Source organism: Rhinolophus ferrumequinum, chromosome 9 (genome assembly GCF_004115265.2).
Source record: "Rhinolophus ferrumequinum isolate MPI-CBG mRhiFer1 chromosome 9, mRhiFer1_v1.p, whole genome shotgun sequence".
Taxonomy (NCBI): Eukaryota; Metazoa; Chordata; class Mammalia; order Chiroptera; family Rhinolophidae; genus Rhinolophus; species Rhinolophus ferrumequinum.
The window spans coordinates 16837501-16859004 of record NC_046292.1 but is presented as its reverse complement, the minus strand read 5'-3'; the positions used below and the strand labels follow the sequence as shown (position 1 = coordinate 16859004).

The following is a 21504-nucleotide window of genomic DNA, read 5'->3' as shown; positions in this document are numbered from 1 at the left end:
AAAGTGGTTCCCATCAGCATCCAGACACTTCTGATTACAGTGAATTATTTCTTGAACATTGACCAAAGTGTCCACTTGTATACATTTTTTTGGCACCCCAATCACACCATGCACTTTCCCTTTACAGCTCTTAATCACATTAATTATTAAAATAAAGATGGTAAAACAATTTCACCAGTTTTTATTTTCCTTGCCCAACCCTCACTCTGCCCAAAGTGCCATGGGGGTAAAAAATGTAGGCACTAAAATTTCTAAGAAAGGCAGGTTTCCTGCAGTATTGAGGTGAGTAAGTAAAAGTGAGTGGCCAACATTTTTAAATTTAGAAATTTATTCTGTTTAATCCACAAGCTTTATATAGCTTTAGTTTAAAAAAAAAAACGAAATAAAACAAAACAAAAAACAAAAACAGTGAAAACAAGACACTATTTCAAAGTCTGGGCCCTTCCAGCCTTACAAATACAAGAGCTCTGAAAGTTGTATATACCAATTGGAAGAATAAGACAAAATTATGAATGGAGCCATGACATTTCATAAAACAAAATTTTATATAACTCAAGGATCCTTTCTGGGACTAGTTAATGGCCTTTACAAAAAACACAACAGAATAGAATGAAATTCCAGTGTTCCAAATCAACTTGTTACACATCAATGTAAACCCATAGTGTCCTGGCAAACAACATGCTTTCATTTTCTATCTCATCCTAGAGCTCGAATCCTGATTCATTTCAGCAGTGACTCCACAGGCAACAGGAAAGATTGTGGCATTAAAATATTCATTTATACTTTTGTGGTAGTTCAACAGTGGTCTTTCTGGGCAAGCTTGCAAACCATACAAGGTTAGAAGCATCATAACTTAAATGGGTGCTAAGACTCAAACAAGAAAATGGAAAAAAAGGGGCGGGGGGAGAAAAGAAAAAAAAAAGGAAAACCTCTGGGAAGAGCCAGGGGCATTTAAAGAAATGATAAGAATGCCAACAATATTTAAACCCCCTTTTTTAAAAAGGGGATTTTTTTTTTTTTTGGCTTAAAATATTTCACTCTAAATGAATTGATATCAGCTGTCAATGAAAGAATGTCACTAATACACTGTGGACACCTTTTGCAATGTAAATCCATGCCCTTTTTTACATGGTGAACTTCAACCTAGCAATTATTACAACAAATGTTATAGTCTAAAGCTCAAACACATTTTAGCAATTTTGAAATTGAATTGAGTACAAACCAAATAAAATTTACATCATAACAAACATTTCCACCTAAGACTGTGGGGACACTTGAGCCTTTCGCATTGATCTCAGGGCCTTTTCACGCAGGTGCTTTTCTAAGTCATCAAGGTTATCTTCAGCTTCACTTTCTGTCTCCTTAAAAAAAACAGAAAGGTCACATCAAGTCATAAGGCACCGGTGGAATGTACTGAGTATAGAGGAAAATCAAACTGTGGTGATGGCTGTACAACTCTGAATATACTAAAAACCACTGAATCGTATACTTTGAATGGATAAATTATGTGGTATGTTAACTATTATCTCAGAAGTTATTTTAGAAATATACATTAAGCTTTATGGCAGCCATTCCTATTCTTATCCTTAGTCTTGGCAAATTCCTGTTCTTGGTAGGTCATCGAAAAACAGATCAAGAGAGTTATCAGCCAAGTAGCCAATTATTAGAAAACATCACTTAGCTACTCCTCAAAAGCAAATTCAGGTAGTTGCGTAACCTACAAGCCAGTGTTTGTAAATACCTTCTTCGGCTCTGGCTCTGCCTCCGGTTCTTCCTGTGCTGATGTGGTCGTGGGGGCAGCAATGGTTGTAGGGGTTACAGCAGCTGCAGCAGCTACAGCCACAGCCTTTTCCTTCTTGTGTTTTTTGTGTTTCTTGTGCTTCTTATCCTTTTTGTGTTTCTTGTCCTTCTTCTTCTTCTTTTTCTTTCCACCTCCTTCTTGGTCCGAATTCTAGAAATCCAGAAAAACAGCAGCAATAAAACCAATCATTAAAACTATGTCCAACTCAACATTTCATTTCCTCAAGGAAATAACTAAATGGACCCATCTCAAGATTTCGTAAGGCTTCAGGGGAAAAAAGGCCCAAGGCCAATCTCCACCAAGAAAAGCATTCCTGGAGATGGGAACCACAATGAAAGCAAAGGTATTCGTCACAGATTTTAAGGGTCAGAACGGATCTTGAAGGTAACCGATTTTTACAATTTTACCCACCTAATTCACATTACACCAGGTTTCCTGACCACAAGCTGTGAGTCAGGTCTCTAGGACTGAGTCAGTGTCTATCTCCAGATGTAAGACAAAGCAGCATGTGCAACAGAAAAAGAAGTCTCTGAACTCAAGTAGGCCTGAGCTGAATTCTGGTTTCTGAATCTATTAACTATTTTTGACCTCAGAAAAATCTGCTTGACTTTTTTTGAGCCCTTTTTGTCAACCTAAACTGTGTCTAATCAACCTAAACTGTGATAATCCCCGATAAAGCTATTGTGATGATTAAATGGGTATACTTGTAAATCACACACAATACTAGCCTAACATGTAGCAAGCATTGATAGTTATTATTCTAATTACGTGCTTGTATGAATGCCATGTCTCTAATCAAGACCTAACCTCTCCTTAGGATGGAGGCAGTTTGTTCTTCACTGCACATATACCAAATTAAGCAAAAGGCAGGCTCTGCTATAATTGAATTGAGTCTGTAATTCGTAAATTTCACATTTCTAAGCAATTACTTAAACCCCACCCCCCAATTTATTCAATTACTTTGCACAGCAATTCAGTCAACCCTGTTTAGATGGACATTTAACCACTAATTTTACACAACACAGAAACCTGTCCAAGATCAGGTCGATAATGTACAAAAGGGGGGAAAAGGTTTAAACCCCAACACTTTACTACACCAATGATATTTAAATGTGACACTGTAAAAACGAGATTCTCACATGTAGCTTGCCAAAGACAAGACTGTATGGGACAATAAAATACTTTCCATTCCCTCTAAAATTTCACAGGTTACAGGTTCTTTTTTTATTATAGGAATAATGTACAGTTGACCCTTGAACAATGCATGGATTGGGGGTACCAACCCCCAAGAAATAAAAAAATCTACCCATTAACTTTTGACTAATTACCCCCCCCCCCAAAAAAAACCCCTTAATTACAATCACGCCTCAGTATCTGCAGGGGATTGGTTCCAGGACCTCCCCCAGATCCAAAATCCATGGGTGCTCAAGTCCCTTATATGAAATGGCACAGAACAATGCATAGAGTTGGCCTCCCATACCTGTGGATTCCAACTACAGATCAAAAATACTGTTTTGAGGGGTGGCCAGATGGCTCAGTTGGTTAGAGTGCGAGCTCTCAACAAGGTAGCCGGTTCAATTCCCGCATGGGATGGTGGGCTGTGCCCCCTACAACTAAGATCGAAAACAGCGAGTGGACTTGGAGCTGAGCTGCACCCTCCCACAACTAGATTGAAGGAGAACGACTTGGAGCTGATTGGCCCTGGAAAAACACACTGTTCCCCAACATTCCCCAATAAAATTTAAAAAAATAAATAATTGTTTCAATCCAAAGTTGTTTGAATTTGCAGGTGCAAAACCTGGGTATGGCTGACTGTGTTTATTTTGGAAACAAACAAAAACACATGTAAGTGGATCTGCACAGTTCAAAAGTCAACTGTATTTCCACTGTAGGGAAAAGCAAGAGCATTAAAGGGCAAAGAAGAAAAATTCCAATCACTCATCATTTCCCTAATACGTAACACACTGCCAACATTTTGGTATCTTCTTTGTGTTATGTATTTTTTCCTTTATAAAAACTGAATCATATTAATACACAATCTAAGATTGAAAGTTTTACTGATTTGTGTGATCTTAACTAAGTATCCACAAATGTGTCAAACACTAGGAAAAACAGCAGAAATATTACATAATAAAATCATGGGCAATGTTTTTTCTGTTTTAAGATTTTTCTATGTAGCTCAATCTCAACCACTAAAAATGTGGAATTTAACACTATTGGACATAGTGCAAATTAGTGGTGGCTGAAGTGTTAAGCGTGGACTGCTGGTACAGCCACTACCACTTAATTTGTGCCTCCATCTGAACCACACACAGCAAACAATGCTTCTGAGCTACAAAACACAAAAAATTGTCTCTGCTTCCACACAGAATTATAAAGGACGTTCAAAACAGGGCAGACATACCCTTGCCGGTGATGGGCTTGGTGTCGGGCTTTTAGCCTTCTTGACCGGTACCGCTGGGGACCAGTTGGTAGAGGGTGACTGAGACTGGACAGGAGATGGAGGTGCAGGGGGTTTTTTAGCTGCTGGCTCAGGAGATCCTGAGACAGATCGGGAGGATGAGACCCTCCTTACAGACTGAGGGCTTGGTGAGGCAGCCCTAGACAAAGGGAAAAAACACAAAACATTCAGTGTCCAAGAACAGAGATCTTTCCTAAGAGAAAATAACCAACTACCATTATACAATTAGATCACAAACTTAAATACTTTACAGCATTTAGCTTGCTAACTGATTATACTAACTCAAATTTGTATAATCTAAGTCTCCTAGAGAATAGTTCAAGCTCCACAAACCTTTCCATTCTGTTAATGATTCTTCCTATATGAAATCAGTAATGCCAATTCCTTGTATTTTATTTAAGACTGCTTTTATCATTCTTACTTAGACATGCAAGAGATACTCTACGCATCGCTTCAGAGTTTAGTTTTGGAAGCACACCCTCAATAAACTGGATACTCCTAAAAGAACCAAGTAAAATCCTATGGAATTTGGTTTATGACATAAGGAACTATCCTGAGAACAGTACAGATTCTCTGAACAGTGCCTAGAATTTGCCTTAAAAGTTCGTGTTAATAGTTTATCCTTTTCTGTAATTTCTGTAAGGGGAGGAAAAGCTTCCAAATATAAGGAGAGCTATGCAAGTTAATGTTCCTAACCAAATCGTGTAAGGTATTTTTACTTTTTTGTCTTTTTGGGTTCCGGAGTCCTGGAGACTCTCCTAATAGGTCTAGTACTTGGAGACGGGGACTGCCTTCTTTGGGGTGATGACGATGCTCCTCTTCGAACAGGTGGAGGACTTGAGGAGGTCTGAGGAGCTCGAGGCCGTGGGGAGGGCGAATGCCGTTTGTTTGGTTGTGGTGACCGGGCCTCCCGGGTAGATCGGCTCGGGGAAGACCCTTTCCTATGCTTTGATGACAATGAAGGCGAACGTCTCTTGGTGACTGGGGAGCTTCTTTGTTTGGGAGGCGGAGAATGGGAGACCCGATGCTTTGGTGGTGGAGATGGTGATGCCCTTCGTTTAGGAGGAGGTGGGGGAGAAGCCGTTCTTCTCTTTGGAGGAGGGGAAGGAGAATATCTCCTTTGTATTGGAGGAGAGTATCTTCTTGGAGAAGGTGAGCGTCGTCGTGGGGGTGGAGAAGGAGTCCTAGGAAAAATACATCAGTAAGCTGAAAGATCGGACAAGATAAGGAACTAGTATACAAAGAAAACTAGCCAGCAATTATGACTATACACGCATTCCTCAGACATTGTGGGTTCTGTTTCAGATCATCACCATAAAGAGAATGTTGCAATAAAGTCACATTTATTTTTTGTTTTCCCAGTGTATACATGTTTACACTACACAGTAGCCTATTAAGTGTGCAATAGTGTCATGTCTTTTAAAAAGTGTACGTATGTCAGTTAAAAAATACTTTATTACTAAAAAATGCTAACCATCATCTGAGCCATCTTTTTAGAAGGATCTTGTTTCGATGTTGATGAAAATGTACTATTTGCAAAGTGCAATAAAACGAGGTATGCCTAGAAGGAATGAAGCCATATCAGTGCCTAGCTGTTAGCCCAGAAGACCCAATTTGAGCTTCTGAACTCAAGAGCCATTAAGATAATAAACTGGTTATTTAAAACAAACAAAAAAAGCAAAAAAATAAACCTGAAATTAACCTCAACTGATATTAACTCAAATATCAGTGTCACCCCAGTTTTCCACTAATGTCCCTTTTCTGTTCCAAGTTCCAAAAATCAGAATCCCACATTGCATTTAGTTGTCATGTGTCCTAAGTTTCTGCTAATTCGTAACTGTTACTCAGTCTGTCTTTCATGATTGACAGTTTGAAGAGTACTGGTCAGTTCCTCTGCAGAATGACCTTCAAATTGGGTATGTCTGATATTTCCTAATAATTGGACTGAGGGTCTACATAATTGGTAAGGATACTACAGAGGTACCTAGGAATTATGTGATGTCAATATGTATTACTCGGGATGTTAACTTTGATTCCTTAGTTAAAAAGGTATCTGCTGGGGCGGCTGGATGGCTCAGTTGGTTAGAGTGCAAGCTCTGAACAACAGGGTTGCTGGTTTGATTCCCACATGGGCCAGTGAGCTGCGCCCTCCACAACCAGATTGAAGGACGACTTGGAGCTGATGGGCCCTGGAGAAACACGCTGTTTCCCAATTAAAAAAAAAAAAAATCTGCTGGGCATTCTTCACTAAGTTAATACCTTTCCCTTTATATTCACTAGTGTTTCCATATTTTAATTTAGTATCTGTATTGATAAATTCACATACTGTAAGAGTCACCCATTTAAAGTATACATACTTCAACAGTTTTATGTTCACAGCTGTGCAAGCATTATCGCTCTGCATTCCTACGTAGGCAATCCACTTTCTATCTACAGATTTCTGTGTTCTGGTTCTGGACTTTTCAGATACATGGAATCATATAAATGTGGCGTTTTGTGAATGACTGAGCAATGCCACCCTAATAAAATATTTCAATCAAAAAGACTCAAAGTTGCTCCAATTAGCTCCAACAAGCGTATCTGATAAAGTACCTTCGTCGTGGCGGTGGTGTGGGAGACCTGCGCCGGCGAGGAGGAGGAGCAGGGGAAGGAGAACGTCGTCTTCGGGGGGGTGGTGGGGAGGGACTTCTCCTCCGTCTACCACTAAACCAAATAAGAATTATAGTGATTCTCAGTAGCATTTATAATTAAGTGATCCCCATGACACCATTTTAATTATTGTTAACCCGAAGTGCACAATTGTTATTCTATTCCCCAGAGCAGTGTTTTTCAAACTACAGGTCAAGACTATTAGTCAAGATCCTGGGTAAGAACCAACATATTTTTTTTAAAAATCAGGAAATCAGAGCGTGTTACTTGTAGTAAGGGTAAATATTGTTTTGTGAAATTTTTGTTTCAGTATATAAATATTGTAGTCTGGGTCATGATATGAAACACTCTTAACATAATGTAGAAAAAAAGTTTGAAAACATTGCCTTAGACCATTGCTTTTAAATTGACACACACACCAGAATCACCTGGGAAACTTATTTGAGCCTTGCATTCACCAGACCTGGGCTATGGTCTAGCCACTGTACTGTACGTGTTTTGAAAAGGCTCTCTATAGGTGATTTTCCGATTTCTTACTAGGAACAACTAACTGCATTAAAGCCTAGAAAAATTCAATGTTTTAATACAGAAATTTACGATTTTAATAGTTAACAGTGACTTAAAGGCCCAAAATCTGGGTGTCACCACTCCAAGTTCTTGACTTTTTTAACTGTTACTTCCACTGCTCAGGAGTTGCATACCATTAAATAAAAACACTATCCCAAAGGCAAAAGACCAAAGTTGTCTGGGCACTAAAGCTACTACTGGGAACAATTTGGTTAAAATATAGATAAGGATCAAATAAACCTTAGTTCTGGGCTCAACAACACACTTAACCAACATAAAAAGCACACCTGAAATATACAATTATACCAAATGAACTCCCTATAGACATATTAAAATATACACTAAGTCAGTTTGCCACCTTTTGGGTAAGTTTGTGTATACAAAGTAGTCAAATAATGTAATTAATTCTTAATTTCTTGCCCAGTACAGAACTGATACTTCCTGTGAATCTACAAATTGTTTTTCTAAATTTTATTAGTTTTGGTTTCCTTTAAAACTAGTAACTGAAATTATTTTGCAATTTAAATTTGTTTATGTCGTGTGGGGACTAAGACTTCACTTTGAACAGATTTAAAATATAAAGTATTACAGGCAATACATCAAGACAGATAAGCTTCAGATCAATGAAATGTAGACACCAAACTATTAATTACAAGAAAGGACAATTAAAGGAGAAGAAAGGACAATTAAAGGAGAAGGCACTTTACCAGCAGGGTTAGTCAGAATTATGGGACCTGGGGAAACAAGATGGCTGCAGTATCGTTTGAACAGATTAATAAAATTTCAAATGGGAAAAAATATTTGGGTTTTGACTTCAAAAGAAGAAAAGCAAAGGTTTACATTCGTAAACTTTGAGGATGAGGTGATATAAACCGGAACTCTCCATGTTATCAGTAGGTATAACGGTGTTAAGAGGCTACTGCTATTGATTATGTGGCTTCTCTTTAAAAATATTCTTCCAATTTCAGTGTGCAAAACTTTAATCAAAATTCTCATTAAAAATTGGACTCAGACTAGAATCTATTACGATACACTAATAACCTGAGATATTTTGTGCCTCGGTTTCATTTGTAAAATGAAAGGCTTAGGGTAACTAAAAGGTCCCTTTTAGTGATGACCTTCAATGTCCTATGTTTCTATGTGAGAAAATAACCAAAAGGAGAGTAAGGATAAAACCATAAGCAAAGTAGCATAACTTAAGGAAAATCACTTGTAAGTGATACCACATGGCTCTATGACCTGAAGACTAGTTTCTTAACTGATCTGATAAGGCACACACTTCAGGGGATTAAAAAAACAAAACAAAAACCCAACCAACCATTTTCTAGTTACTCTGACGACTAATGCCAAGCCAAGCCTTCAAATGTATATAGAAATGGAGTAGAAAAGTTTTCCCCTTAAATTGTGTGAGAACCACAGTTTAAACATGCCTCAATATGTGTTGTTGCCCTTAGCCCCCCAAGTATTTAGGAATACAGATGTCTCATAAGGAGCCAGCTTGCTAACTCTGCAGTGACCTCTTCAGAAAAATGTCACTTCACTAGTCATGCTGGTAATTAAGCTAATAAGTTACAGATGTGACAACTGTCATCAACTACACTAAGTATGATCAGTATACCTGTATCTTTTAAATTAAGGAGTATTCAACACCCAAAGACAAGTGTTTAAGAGCATGGAAAATGTTACATTTTTCAATGTTTAAGCCTTATTTGAAACAGGACTGTATAAACACTGAAGCATGATTTCAAATAATTATTTTTCCATCTCTAAATCCTATACACCTGATTGCAATTTCTAACATCATTAAACTTGAGGCTACTAGTAGAACTTAGTGCCTTTTTAACAAGGAGACACAAAACAAAAATATCTTGGAGTAGGGCAATAAACATCAGCATTGGTTTCATTATAGCGAGAAATCTCTTTCCAGTAAATAAAATAGTTCCAAATAGAAAGGGGGGGGGAGCTGAGGGAAGAAATCTTACCACTGACCTAATTTTGTGAGGTGATTTTTTTGATTTTTTTTTTTCAGCTGAACTACAAATTTTATAGAATGCTAGGGAAAATTATAGCTGAGAACAAAATACCTTAGCATCTAAATTAATCTTTTTTTTGGTTTTTGTTTTTTTATTGACAAGTAATAGTTATTTTCATAGCACAAATAGACTGCTTTGCTCCACTACAAACATTGCTGACTGGTTCCAAAAATCTTTCCAAGAAAACACTCTTATTAATGAGGCTATCTAAAACACCATAGCTTCAAAAACTGAGCCAAAAATACGACACTGTGATACTTTCAGGAAGGATAAATACTCAGGTATTTAGTGGCAGCTAAATGCCCCCAAAACAGAAGACTAGTATGTCAATGGCATTGTTCTTTGTCACTTTATAACCCTAAAAAGCTTACTTGACTACTACTTCTGGGCTTGTTTTTCCACTCTTGAGAGAGGCCTAAATTAGAGATTTCTACATACGGTTCGATTCTAAAATGTTATGTTTTATGGTCACAAAGACACTGATAATCAAAATGGCTTAATGAAGATATGCAACCCTACCTTCCTACTGTAAGAAACACCGAAGGGGGCCAAAGCTTTCCATTCCTTTTCCACTTGTTAAAGTCTCTCCATAGTTTTTTCTTGCCTTCCTTAAAGTCACCACAAAGTCATTCCCCATTAAATCTAAAGAGCTATTATTCTCGTATCTCTTGGAAAATTATCCAAATACTGTAACTGCACAAAAATCTAAGTTCCAGTGACGTCCCATAATGAACATTGTGTACAATTCTATCGTTTATTTATTGTATAAACAGTGTAATCAAACCAAAACAACTAAGGAACTTCTCCACAGCTTACCTACTATATAATACCTAGGAATGGGATAAGGTTACCGAGACAGTAAATTAAGTCACTAAAACTCTGACATGTAACCCTCGTTTACAAGTAGTGTCTAACCAACCTTTTAGTCATTGGCGATTGCCATCGCTTTCCCATCTGCATCCTGAGAGCAGTGGAGAAAAACAAATGTCAAGAATTCCATTCACCAAATTATTCACTTCAATGGCGTTAAGTATCACTAATGCAGATACATATTTTTTTAATGTTCAAAAGTTGTTCAGGAATTAATGCTATGATGTAACTGGTATTCTTCTAGTCATGCACACACACACGATACGGCACAAAACTCACAAAGTTCTCATTAATTAGCTAACAACAACCAAACAAAGCAAAGGAAACCCCCGCCCCCCTCATTTGACCATATCCTAGTGTGAGTCCTTGAAATGGAGTTAACCAAATTCTAAAATAAGACCACAGCCCATCCCTTAAGTTATAAAGTTTCATCACTACAGAACATCAGTGAAGACTACTGAAGAAAAGACATTACCGAGGGGAAGTCTCTTTCTGGCGCTTTCGAGGTGATGGAGAGGCACTCCGGGAAGGGGAATGTCTCCGCCGCCTGCCTACCTCACCATTCTTCACATGGGACCTCTTTGGTCGCTCATCTTCTGAGGAAGAGGAGGAGCCAGAATCTATAATTACACAATGAACAAAAAATTACAGGTCTGTGTTTTAAAAAAATCTGTCCACGTTTTCTGAATCTAAGTGGATGGAGTGTCCAAATTAGCAAGTCCACTAATGTAAGCAGGCATGTATGCACAAACCATCACTTCTCAACCAACAAAGGCAGTATCAATTATCTGCTCAATGACTTGAAAGCCAAGCATAAATACACATCATTATATAAATAAGTTACATAAATCATTTCCACAACCCAGTAAGACACGGTATCTTTTAAGAATCTAGTGATTTTCCAAATACTAAGTAAAGCTTTAAAAGCATCTTAATTACTTCATTCATGTTACTCTAAGCACTCTTCAGGCTATGGAAAGTCTTAAGAGTTTGAACAACGTACTTCCGTATCCCTAGCATTTATCAAAACTATGCGCCATTTCCTACAAGGCCTGGTAGCAAATATCTAAGACTTCAAGAAAAACTTCAATTGCTTGCACATGGTTTCCTTAACTTAATTAAAATAATTAACAACGGTTTCCCAAATATCAAAACTTAAAATTTAAAACAAAGTCCAAGTACCAAAAAACACCCAAGACCTACCTATAAACATTTTCAAACCTTTCCATGATTAACCTCACCTTAAGAGTTGCAAAAGCTGTATAACTTTTAACTGACAATGCCTCTGTGGGATGCTTTGCTTTCCATTTTATAAAGGCAAAGCAAAGGTAGTACCTAGACTCAGTCACAAATACCAACTGAGCTGATAAAGTCAGAACATCTGGTTTAATTAAAAACCAGGTTTCTATGTACATACTCTAATTCAGAAATCCCACTTCTAACTATTACGTTACAGCTATATTTACACATTTACACAATACACAAAAAACTAGAAACAACCTAAATGTTCAAATAGGTGACTGGCTCACTATATTATATTACAGTATTACAATAAAGATAAAGAAGGTAGACCTTTAAGAACAGGGAAAGATGTTTTACATTAAAAAGGCGGGCAACATAACATAGTTCAAGCTTGTGTGGGGGTTCTTCATTGTTTTTTCCTTTTAAACCATAGATGTTTATATGTGCACAAAAAAATTTCTGAATAAAAATTATACTTTTCTAATTTTATACCCGTTTTGTTTTACTCTTGTATTTTAAAGATCTATTACTTTATTTCTATGTAGGCACAAACATATTTGTCCTAAGTACATCACTATACTGACAGATATACATAACTTAAATATTTTTTAAATTAAGAAGTGAAGGTAGAAAAAATGTAATCGGTGTCCATACCAGATGAAGATTGCTGGTTCTGTCGTCTGTATTGGCGTCTTTGCTGCACAGAATCTGCTGCAGCCATTTTGCCACCTTTATCCTCTTCTGAAAGATGGATGCATTTAGAAAGTGTTTCTTTAGTGATGCACACAGAAAGTATAACATATTTGAAAAGGAAAATGGTCTCAAACCTTTATCTGGTTGGGTCAAGCAATACAACTACCGTATATTTTACAAAAGAGAAGCTTAAAATTCCAATTTAAATGCCAATTTAAACTATCATCACCACATGTAATCAAAATAAACTTATTTAGGCATTTGCTACAGGTCAGGCTGGGTGCCAAGCACTTTATAAACATTATTTCAATCAATCAACAAAAACCTAAATGATACTGTTATCCACATCTCAGATATGAGAGAAATGAGGCTCAGATGAATTCTGAGCCTCATTTAGAGGCTCATTAGAGTAAGCAAGCAAGCAGAAAGGATTTACGTAGTGGAGCCTGGGATTTAAACCGGGTTGGTCTGACTTCAGAATCCTAGCTCTTAACCACTAAGCCATATTCTGTAATTAATCTTCAACCCAAAGGGGATGACCAAATGTGCAACAAATCTAATTCAGCTTAAAACACACACACACAACACACACACACGGACGTGTTCTCCCCCTCCCTATACCCCCTTACCTGATTCAGATAACTCTACTTTTCTAGGCTTGGGTGCTGGTGAAGGGGACTCTCTTTTCTCAGTACCTTTATGTTTTGTCACTAAAAAGAATAAGGCAAAAACAAAACACCACTTACACACAAGGAAAAAAGAGCATCACAAGATGTCCTGAGAGTACAAAAATAGGTGTGACTATAGTCATAAAGAACTTGAGAATTACAAAATTCTGTAAGACCTTTTTGTTATGAACAATAACTGAAGTGGAAGCAAGAATTTTTATATGTTGGGTGAAAGCCTCAAAAAGTTCTATGATTTTGAACCTTGAGATTCTCCTGAGGAAAAAATAGAGAAATTAGGAACTGTTTCTGAGTAGAACAAGCTCTATGCTATGTATAACATTCAGCTCAGTAAACCTGTGTGCTACTCCATAATTTAAAACACATTCTACAGAAGCCTCATCAGCATAAAAGCTTCCAAACACCCACTAGAGGGAGGTTCAGAAAATAAAGATGATAAACGATTAAGAAATTAGATCTGTTGAAACTTTCATATAAAGATATTTAGTCTGGAAAAGAGGAATGAACTAGGCAACTGAGAGGCTGGCTGTCGGCTCTTTATGTAGAACATAACCTTCACAGTAGCATGAGGGATTTAAACTCCCTATAAAAAAGTAGACCTTCACCATGGTAAAAATAATTAAATACTAAGGCTCGAGGATTCTTTCCAAAGCTAAAAAGGGCAGCAGCAGCTCTGAGATATACCAAGCTGAATTATCCAACTTATCTTTTTCTTATGAATTATCCAACTTATCTTTTTCCAACTACACACAAATTACGGCAGCTACCTTTTGCATGCCTGCTGCATTATTAAATACTGTCAAGCACTGTTGCTAATATCTCGTTTTACAAGAGGATATATCTGAGGTTTAAAAAGAAGTAACTTGAAAACCACAGATAATTTAAGTGAACTAGGATCTGAAACCAAGACTATTTCTAGGGCATAGGCTTTAATTTCCAGCGATGACTAGCTTTGTTTATAATATCCATTCATTGCTTCAACTAAAATCAAAAGAATGTACAGATATAATCATTAATCTTACCATAGATTAACCTGAAACTTCACGTGAGAACATTACTCTAAGAACTAAACTTGAAGACAGTATGACCTCCCCTTCAAGATCTTTACAACTGTTTTGATTAAAGCAATTATCATGGGATGTTTGACCTGGAATGTAGATACACTTGACACTCATATTCAGAATTCGGTAAAGGCTTACTCAGGGCAGTCACTTAGAAAACTAGTGATCTAAAACAGCAATCTCATCTTGGCTAGTCAAACTGGAGAAATATACCACCACTTTTAAAACCGTCAGCATTTTACTAATGATTCTCCCTAATAAGCCTTTTGGACAAACCAATGGATTGGGAAAAGAATGGTTAACACCAAATTATCATGAAATATGGTAGCAGTAAGTGCATTTAAAATCTGCATTTTAACAAATTCAAAGAAATGCTTTCAAATTTTTAAGGGAGGATTTGGAAAACTAGATTCCAAAGTATGTTTGGATATCAGAATGCATTTTCCCCCAAGAAACATTAAAGATGTTAAGTTCGCAAGACGGCAAATGCCTACTTAATAAAAAATACATTTGAATTATAACATTACTTACCTTTTTCCATGGAAATACACATTTGGAGTTTAATCCTGATTCAATCTCAATGACTTAGCTAAAATAGTCTAATTATTTTAATATATTCATACCATGAGATAAGTATCCATTATATACCCCTACACTGGTTTAGTAACTGACTGAATGACAGTAAATAATGTTAATGTTTCATCGAGGTTTGTCAGATAAGATTTTATCCAGTTACTGTCATGTTAATGTTTTCATTTTTCGTAGTCAGGGGGCAAAATCATTCTAGCATAAAGTCAAAAATCTTCTTAGTCCACTGAAAAACCAGAATTTTAAATTTACTTCAACAGTCCTATCAATTATTAATCTCCCAGACTTGCCCAAAAGATCTCTTTTAAGATAAGTCACTCTGTGACCAGAACTAAGTAAAAATAATCATTAACTATCTACAAGTGCAATTTACAGGGCTAAGCTGATCTGCTCAGAACCACCACCACCACCACCATCGGTAAAGATCCTCTGTAAACATACTTCATTAAATATCTCACTGATTTCAAGGCACTCATTTTATGTACTAAGTTAATGCCAATTTAACTATGATGTGCCATTGATTGATTACAAAATGCTTCCTGAGGACTCTTTCAGATGAGAATGTATATTACACTCCAAATAATTTACCTCTTAAATTTCCCAAAATACATTTCCTGCCCCCCCCCACTCCATTTGCCTACTATCAACAGCAGAACCTTTAGAGCCCTGATTGGTGACTACTGCAACAAAATACAAAAGTAAAATCTTTACATTTCAACGATGTCACTGCTGTTATTAGCCACAGATACTGCAACAAAGGAATGTCTCAAATCATCCTACCAGGTAGAGAAGCTAAAGGATTTCAACCTGCCCTCCATTTCCCTCCCCCAGAAATCAAATTTTGGGGTAGGAGAGTTGGGCAAAGTACACATTTTTCAACTGAGAATGAGAACCCAAATTCTAGCCTTGGCTGACTGACCTTGACCAAATCACTTAACCTGAGAACCTGTTTCTTGACAACAATCTCTAAAGTCCTTTCTAACTCTGAAATTTCATCAGACAGCTGGGATCATTTTACTATTAAAAAGTTACTTCCAAGCAGTTAGAACCAATATTCAGCTTCAGGGGTCAAAGGCAGCCTCTGACTACACTGATCACAGTGCCCTCTCTTTGGTTGGTTTTGTTTGGACATGGATGTCCCACAATCCACAGAAATAGCACCACTCCTTTGTCTTCCACCGTAACTTCTTTCTTGCTCATGTATATATCCACTGTGACTTGTTTCCGAAAAGCAGCACTCCACTCCACCCAACAATACACCAACACACAGCAGTTGGTACCTATGCAGATTCTTAAAAAGGTTAACAATGAATTCTTAACAATCAACGGATCATAACAAGGATTCAGTCCTTCTGTTCAAGTACACTTATTACCCTTTGGCTATACAATTTAAATAGAAAAATCAGACCTTAATGTGTTTTTTGCAAAGTAACAAATAACATTTATATTTTTTCACTAGAGTGCTTTCTGGCTCCAGACAAAAGAAAAGAAATATTCAGAAGTGCGAACACTTCATAGAAAAAGAAAAAACAGAACAGGACAACAGCATCAGATTTAGAAAAAAATAAAGGATATGAGATTATAAAAATTAAGTGATCCTAAGGGCCCCTCCCATACTTAAATTAAGTCTGAACCTAGAAGACTAAAGGTTTTTCTATTCTTAGCCAGCTGCCTGTCTTGGGCTAGAGCCAATCCAACAAAAATGACCACATAATAATTATGTATCACCAAATTAACTAACCTGTTAAAAATTCAGAAAACAGTCTATACATTATGCATTACAGGTTACCATTATCTGCCAGTCCCCCTTTCACTCCGATAGCTTGTGTATACCTCGCTGTAAAAGAGGTAAGGCAAAATTTGCCTTTCTAGATATGAACACACTGCAGGGTTAGTGGGGAGGGGAGAAGCAGCAGCAGAATGCTGATTACAAATCCTGATTGCATTTAGTTCATTAAAATATCGTCAAACTTTTGCCCATCCCCTTTCCTTTCTCATTTCTAATCTAAAAACTTAAATGTGATCAGAGCAACTGCAGATTGCTCCTTAAAATCCAGTTATCACCGAAGCTTTTTAGATCTTTCCCCTCCCCTACCACTCACCTTTCAGAGTATCTGTATCATTCCATCCCCAAGGACCAGCCTGATTCAAATAGATCCTATAGTGTATATATGTACAACGCTAAAGGAACAAACCTCAATACATCACAACCTTCACTCAGACTAACACAGCATTCTACTTGCATGGCAGGCACAGATCATGAATTCCTCAGAAATCAATCTACAGAATAAAGCAAGGACAACATTCAGAATAACCCTGCCTAGAGCTAAATTAAAAAGACAAATCAGCTCTAAGAAGACATCCTGTTCTTTCCTAAGGAGCACAATGTGGCCAAGAAAGAATTAAAACAGAATATGAAGTCCTCAAATAAGATATCAAACAAGAAAACCTTCAGGGGAAAAACATTAACTGGTCTCATAGTAATATAATGATCTCTTATCATGATGACACAAACTTCACTTCGGGAAGTTACCCCAAATCAAAAAGCCCGAGGCTGGTAATGTATTTCTCAACCTACTCAATGCCACAGGGCATTGCTAAAAACAAAACACTTACATGTAAATTCTATTTCAACAAGTCCCAGGAACTTAAAGCAGGAAAGAAAAGGTGAGCCTATTAGCAATTTACAAAGAACGCACCAAAAAAATATTACCCAGCAACTTCATACTTGAAGGGGGAGTGGGCCGCCAAAAACGGTCTAAGCACTTTGTAACCAAATGAAGAAAAACATATCATGTTTATATGTTTGATTTTTACCTTTACCTGAAGTTCTCCCTGGAGAGACAGAAACACGACTTTTTCTTGTTCGGTTGGACTGCTGGGGTGTTGGGGAATGACGAGTTTTTGGCGGTGGAGTTGCTGGAGGTGACGGCCTATGCCTTCGCCTCGGAGGACTTGCTGAAGGAGACAACCTACGAGTTTTCCGAGGCGGGCTGGACGTCCTCTTAGGAGGCTTCTTTGGCGGTGACCGGGAACGAGACGAAGAGGATGAGGAGCTACTCCCGGACAAGGATGCTGACGAACGCCTTCTTCTGCGGAATAAAGTTCACACTCATTAACTGCACACTTACAAAAAATGACCTGACAGGTATGTACAGTCTACACAAAAATACAGCTATATTTATCCAACTTTTGAGTTTATGTAGCTAAGGACATAAGTGACTTTTTAAAAATGGGAAACAAAACCATAACCTAGCACGGGAAACAGCTAGTTCTGAGACTAAATATAAAAAAATAAATTATTCTGATAAATGCATGTTTGAGTTGTCTTTCCAGTTACAAAATATGTCAAGTCTATAATATAATAACCAACCAGTCTCTTTCTTCCTTAGGAATAATCAGTGTTTTGGAGTTTGCATACAAAATTTGGGTGGCAAAGTATTTTCCATTTAGTAATACAATGTCAAGCAACCTTTAAGTTGCACTTTTAAAAAAATGTGCAAGAGTAGGAATTCATTTAGCTACATAAACTTAGAAGCAGGGGCCTCTCGAATTCTGCGGCAGAATTTGTGGTTAAGCTCTGTTGCAATTATGTGTACCTGCAGAATTCACCTTTGGCAGAAGAATTCCTGAGAACCTGAAAAAAAGAAACCCTACCTTAAGTGTGAGATAAAAACTGCCTGAAAGGGAATCTTACACAATCTGCAAAATATTTTGATTGCTAAATGGCTCAGTAAGCACAATTAAAACAAGCTGTTTGCAAAACTCCAATATAAGAAATAGCTGTTTCCACTAATCTTGTACTAGAAAGCACCAGTATTGCTTTTCTTCTAAGGGGGAACAATCCATTTTAGAAGTGTGACGCCTAAATTGACTGACCATCTATATCATTAGTCTCACTTATCAGTAGTAACATCAATTCTATAAATTTTAACAGTTACAAAAATGGTTCACTATATCTTGACAACACCTCCCCAAAGAAAAATATCTTTTAAAAAACTATACGATTCTGGAAAACCTCAAACTATAGAAACAACAAAAATTAGGGACTTCATTGTTCTCCCTGGTTATTTCCAAGTTGATTCAGTTCTCTGAGAAAACCTTAAAGATTCAAACACAAAAAATTCTGTCCTAAGTTATAATTTGAAGCATAATTATCAGTTCCTTCCAAAAACAGATGAAATGTATTTGTCAAGGCACAAAGCTTTGCTACCAGTGCACTAGGACTCTATTTTGGGCAGATTTAGGAACAATCTTTTTATTACAAGTGATAAAACATTTTACTTTTATGCTAATTTTAAGATGATTTTTTAAAAAGAATACTGGTATTGACGGGGTTACTTTTAATGCCTAGTCTCTTCAAGAATAACCAGACACCAGTCTGCTAATGGTTCTATCTACGGAATGGGATTATGGGTAGTTTTGAATTTGTTATTTGTTTGAATTGTTTAAAATAAGCACTCATTATTTCCATGAGAAAAAAAACATTTAAAATATGAGTATAATTAATGCAAATGGGTTGTTCTAATACTGGTAAAAGCGGCTTACTGGCTCTGCTGTCATCTACTTTTCAGAAGCCAGTGGTAATTAAAAGCCAAAAAGAAGAAAGGTGACTAATTTCCTCAATAGGATTTTTTGGTGGGGTCTGAAAGGGTACAAGTTATCACGAAGTTATCAATAGGATGGTGAATTTGTTGATTAGCCTAAAACATGGTGCACTTTCATACAACCAACACTTCAAAATTAAAAAAAAAAGAGGAACTCTTACCGTCTTACTGGAGATCTACTCCTTCTATGCCTTGGTGGAGGAGGCATTCGTCTTGGTGGAGTTCTTCTGCGAGGAGATGGTCGTCTTCTTGGACTTGGTCGCCTTCTAGGTGAGTATGATCTGCCATAACAAACAAAATTAGGACCTGAATAAATCAGGAACACAGAATGAATTGCCTGACACAGTTTTCTCAACAGCTACATTACAAAAATGGATTTTAGGGGCCAGCCCGGTGGCTCAGGTGGTTGGAGTGCCGTGCTCCTAACGGTGAAGGCCGGTGGTTCGATTCCCACATGGGCCAGTCAGCTGCGCCCTCTACAGCTAAGATTGTGAACAACAGCTCTTCCTGGAGCTGCGCTGCCCTGAGAGGCTGTGGGCTACCATGTGCCGCCATGAGTGGCTGGTGGCCAGCATGAGTGGACGGCAGCCATCCAGAGCGGCCGGCAGCCAGCGAGAGCTGCTGTAAGTGACTGACGGAGAACGGGCGACCGACTGCCTCAGCCAGTGGGGATTGCAAGGCTCATAATACCAGCATGGGCCAGGGAGCTCTGTCCTACACAGCTAGACTGAGAAACAACGGCGGGAGTGGTGGGGAGGCGGGAAAAGGGGGGGGGAGAAAAAAAAAAGAAAAAAATGGATTTCAAGGGATATAATTCCATTTATGTAGAGATTTTTATGGTACACAGAAAGTGTCTGCAAATTCTCTCTGTATACCCGAAGAATAACATTTTATTGTTTCCTCCGGCTTTGAAACGATTTACCTAATTCTATTTAGAAGAGTATCACATAAAACGTAAGCTCTATGCAGATTTTAAAGCCACAACTCACCTTGATCTGGACCTATGGCGCCGCCTAGGTCGAACATGAGAAGGAGAGCGAGAGCGTGTCCTGGATCTTGATTTAGACCGTGAACGAGATCTTGGTCGGGTCTTCTCCTTTTCCTTTTCTTTTTTGGAATTTTTCTCCGGAGAAGGTTCTTTAGGTTCTGGTACAGGTTCTGGCTTGGGAACTTTCAGGATATCACTATGGAAAGAAAAATCTTATTTTTTCCCTCTTCTACTCAGACTCCTAAGTTATAATTCACTCAATGAATAAAGTTTTTTAGTTTTTAAGATCCATGAAGGTGTCTTCCTAGCTCCAAAAGATCAGTGAAATCCAGTGAGCAGCTAACAATTCTAACCCATACACTTTTTTTTAAGTGCAGAGTTGTCCACAATATTGAGAGAAAAGCAGTTACAACATATAAATATCTGAAAGAATATAACCAACAGGTAGCAGTGGCTGCCTTTGGGGCATTTTACTTATACTCTTCTATACAATTTGAATTTCTTTTCTATAAGCTGATGTTATCATTTAAAAAAATCTTTAAAAAAACATGTAATTTTGTTTTGAACTCAGGTATCATATTTGTGTTCACACAGTTAACAGCCAAAAACTGATATTTATAAATGAATTTTTATATGTACTTGCCTAGTAGAAGTGGCCTCTTGTACTGAAGGTTCTTTTACTTTCGCTGATGGTTCTGGGAGCTCTGGGGTTTTTTCCTTCTTTTCTGGAGCAGGGGAAGGGCTCCGGCTCTTGGTTCTGTGACGGGGAGATCGAGAATGACTGCGCTTTCTCTCTCTCCTGACAGGGGAAGATCGTCTTCTAGGGGAAGGAGATCTGGATTTGCGTCTAGGATGAAAGCAATTTTTTCAGGTTTTTGAATAATGTGAATTGGGGCAAGAGAGTCAAAGGCAAAAGTGAATATTCTTTTTTAATTACATCACTGCCATTTATATCTGAGAAGTTCCTTATGGAAATAAGACATTCTATCACATTTACTTAATAGGGAAGGACCAGGAGAAAACCAGAAAGGCAAACAAACGAGGAATAGTATTTTCTGGTACACCAGTTATAAAGAAGGAAAGCACTGACCTGGGACCCTAGAGTTAGGTTCTAAATCAGTTCCAGATGTGAAACAAAAGGCCAGTTTTTCAGAGAAAAATGATGCTTAAAAGTACAGGTGACTCTTCAACAACTCAGGGGTTGGGGTATCAACCCCCCATGCAAACTGAAAATCTACATATAACTTTTGACTCCCTA

The 21504-nt window shown here is 37.6% G+C and overlaps 1 protein-coding gene across 9 annotated transcripts in view; it reads right to left on the bottom strand.

The window, feature by feature from the left end:
- Nucleotides 1-526: 526 nt before the first annotated feature.
- Nucleotides 527-21504, bottom strand: part of SRRM1 (serine and arginine repetitive matrix 1) — a 28552-nt gene continuing 7574 nt past the window's right edge. For 2 of the 9 annotated variants that reach the window (XM_033113859.1, XM_033113868.1), the window contains 13 exons: nucleotides 20890-21093; nucleotides 20248-20442; nucleotides 19420-19539; nucleotides 17469-17743; nucleotides 12946-13026; nucleotides 12278-12364; nucleotides 10857-11001; nucleotides 10431-10472; nucleotides 6855-6965; nucleotides 4982-5446; nucleotides 4206-4401; nucleotides 1742-1951; nucleotides 527-1361 (listed from right to left, as the gene is read on the bottom strand). In XM_033113859.1, coding sequence (XP_032969750.1) covers nucleotides 1257-1361; nucleotides 1742-1951; nucleotides 4206-4401; nucleotides 4982-5446; nucleotides 6855-6965; nucleotides 10431-10472; nucleotides 10857-11001; nucleotides 12278-12364; nucleotides 12946-13026; nucleotides 17469-17743; nucleotides 19420-19539; nucleotides 20248-20442; nucleotides 20890-21093 — 2236 coding nt within the window. In that variant the 3' untranslated portion in view covers nucleotides 527-1256. The remainder of the gene's footprint in view (nucleotides 1362-1741; nucleotides 1952-4205; nucleotides 4402-4981; nucleotides 5447-6854; nucleotides 6966-10430; nucleotides 10473-10856; nucleotides 11002-12277; nucleotides 12365-12945; nucleotides 13027-17468; nucleotides 17744-19419; nucleotides 19540-20247; nucleotides 20443-20889; nucleotides 21094-21504) is intronic. The other 7 variants (XM_033113860.1, XM_033113862.1, XM_033113863.1 and 4 more) reach the window with 7 other exon arrangements.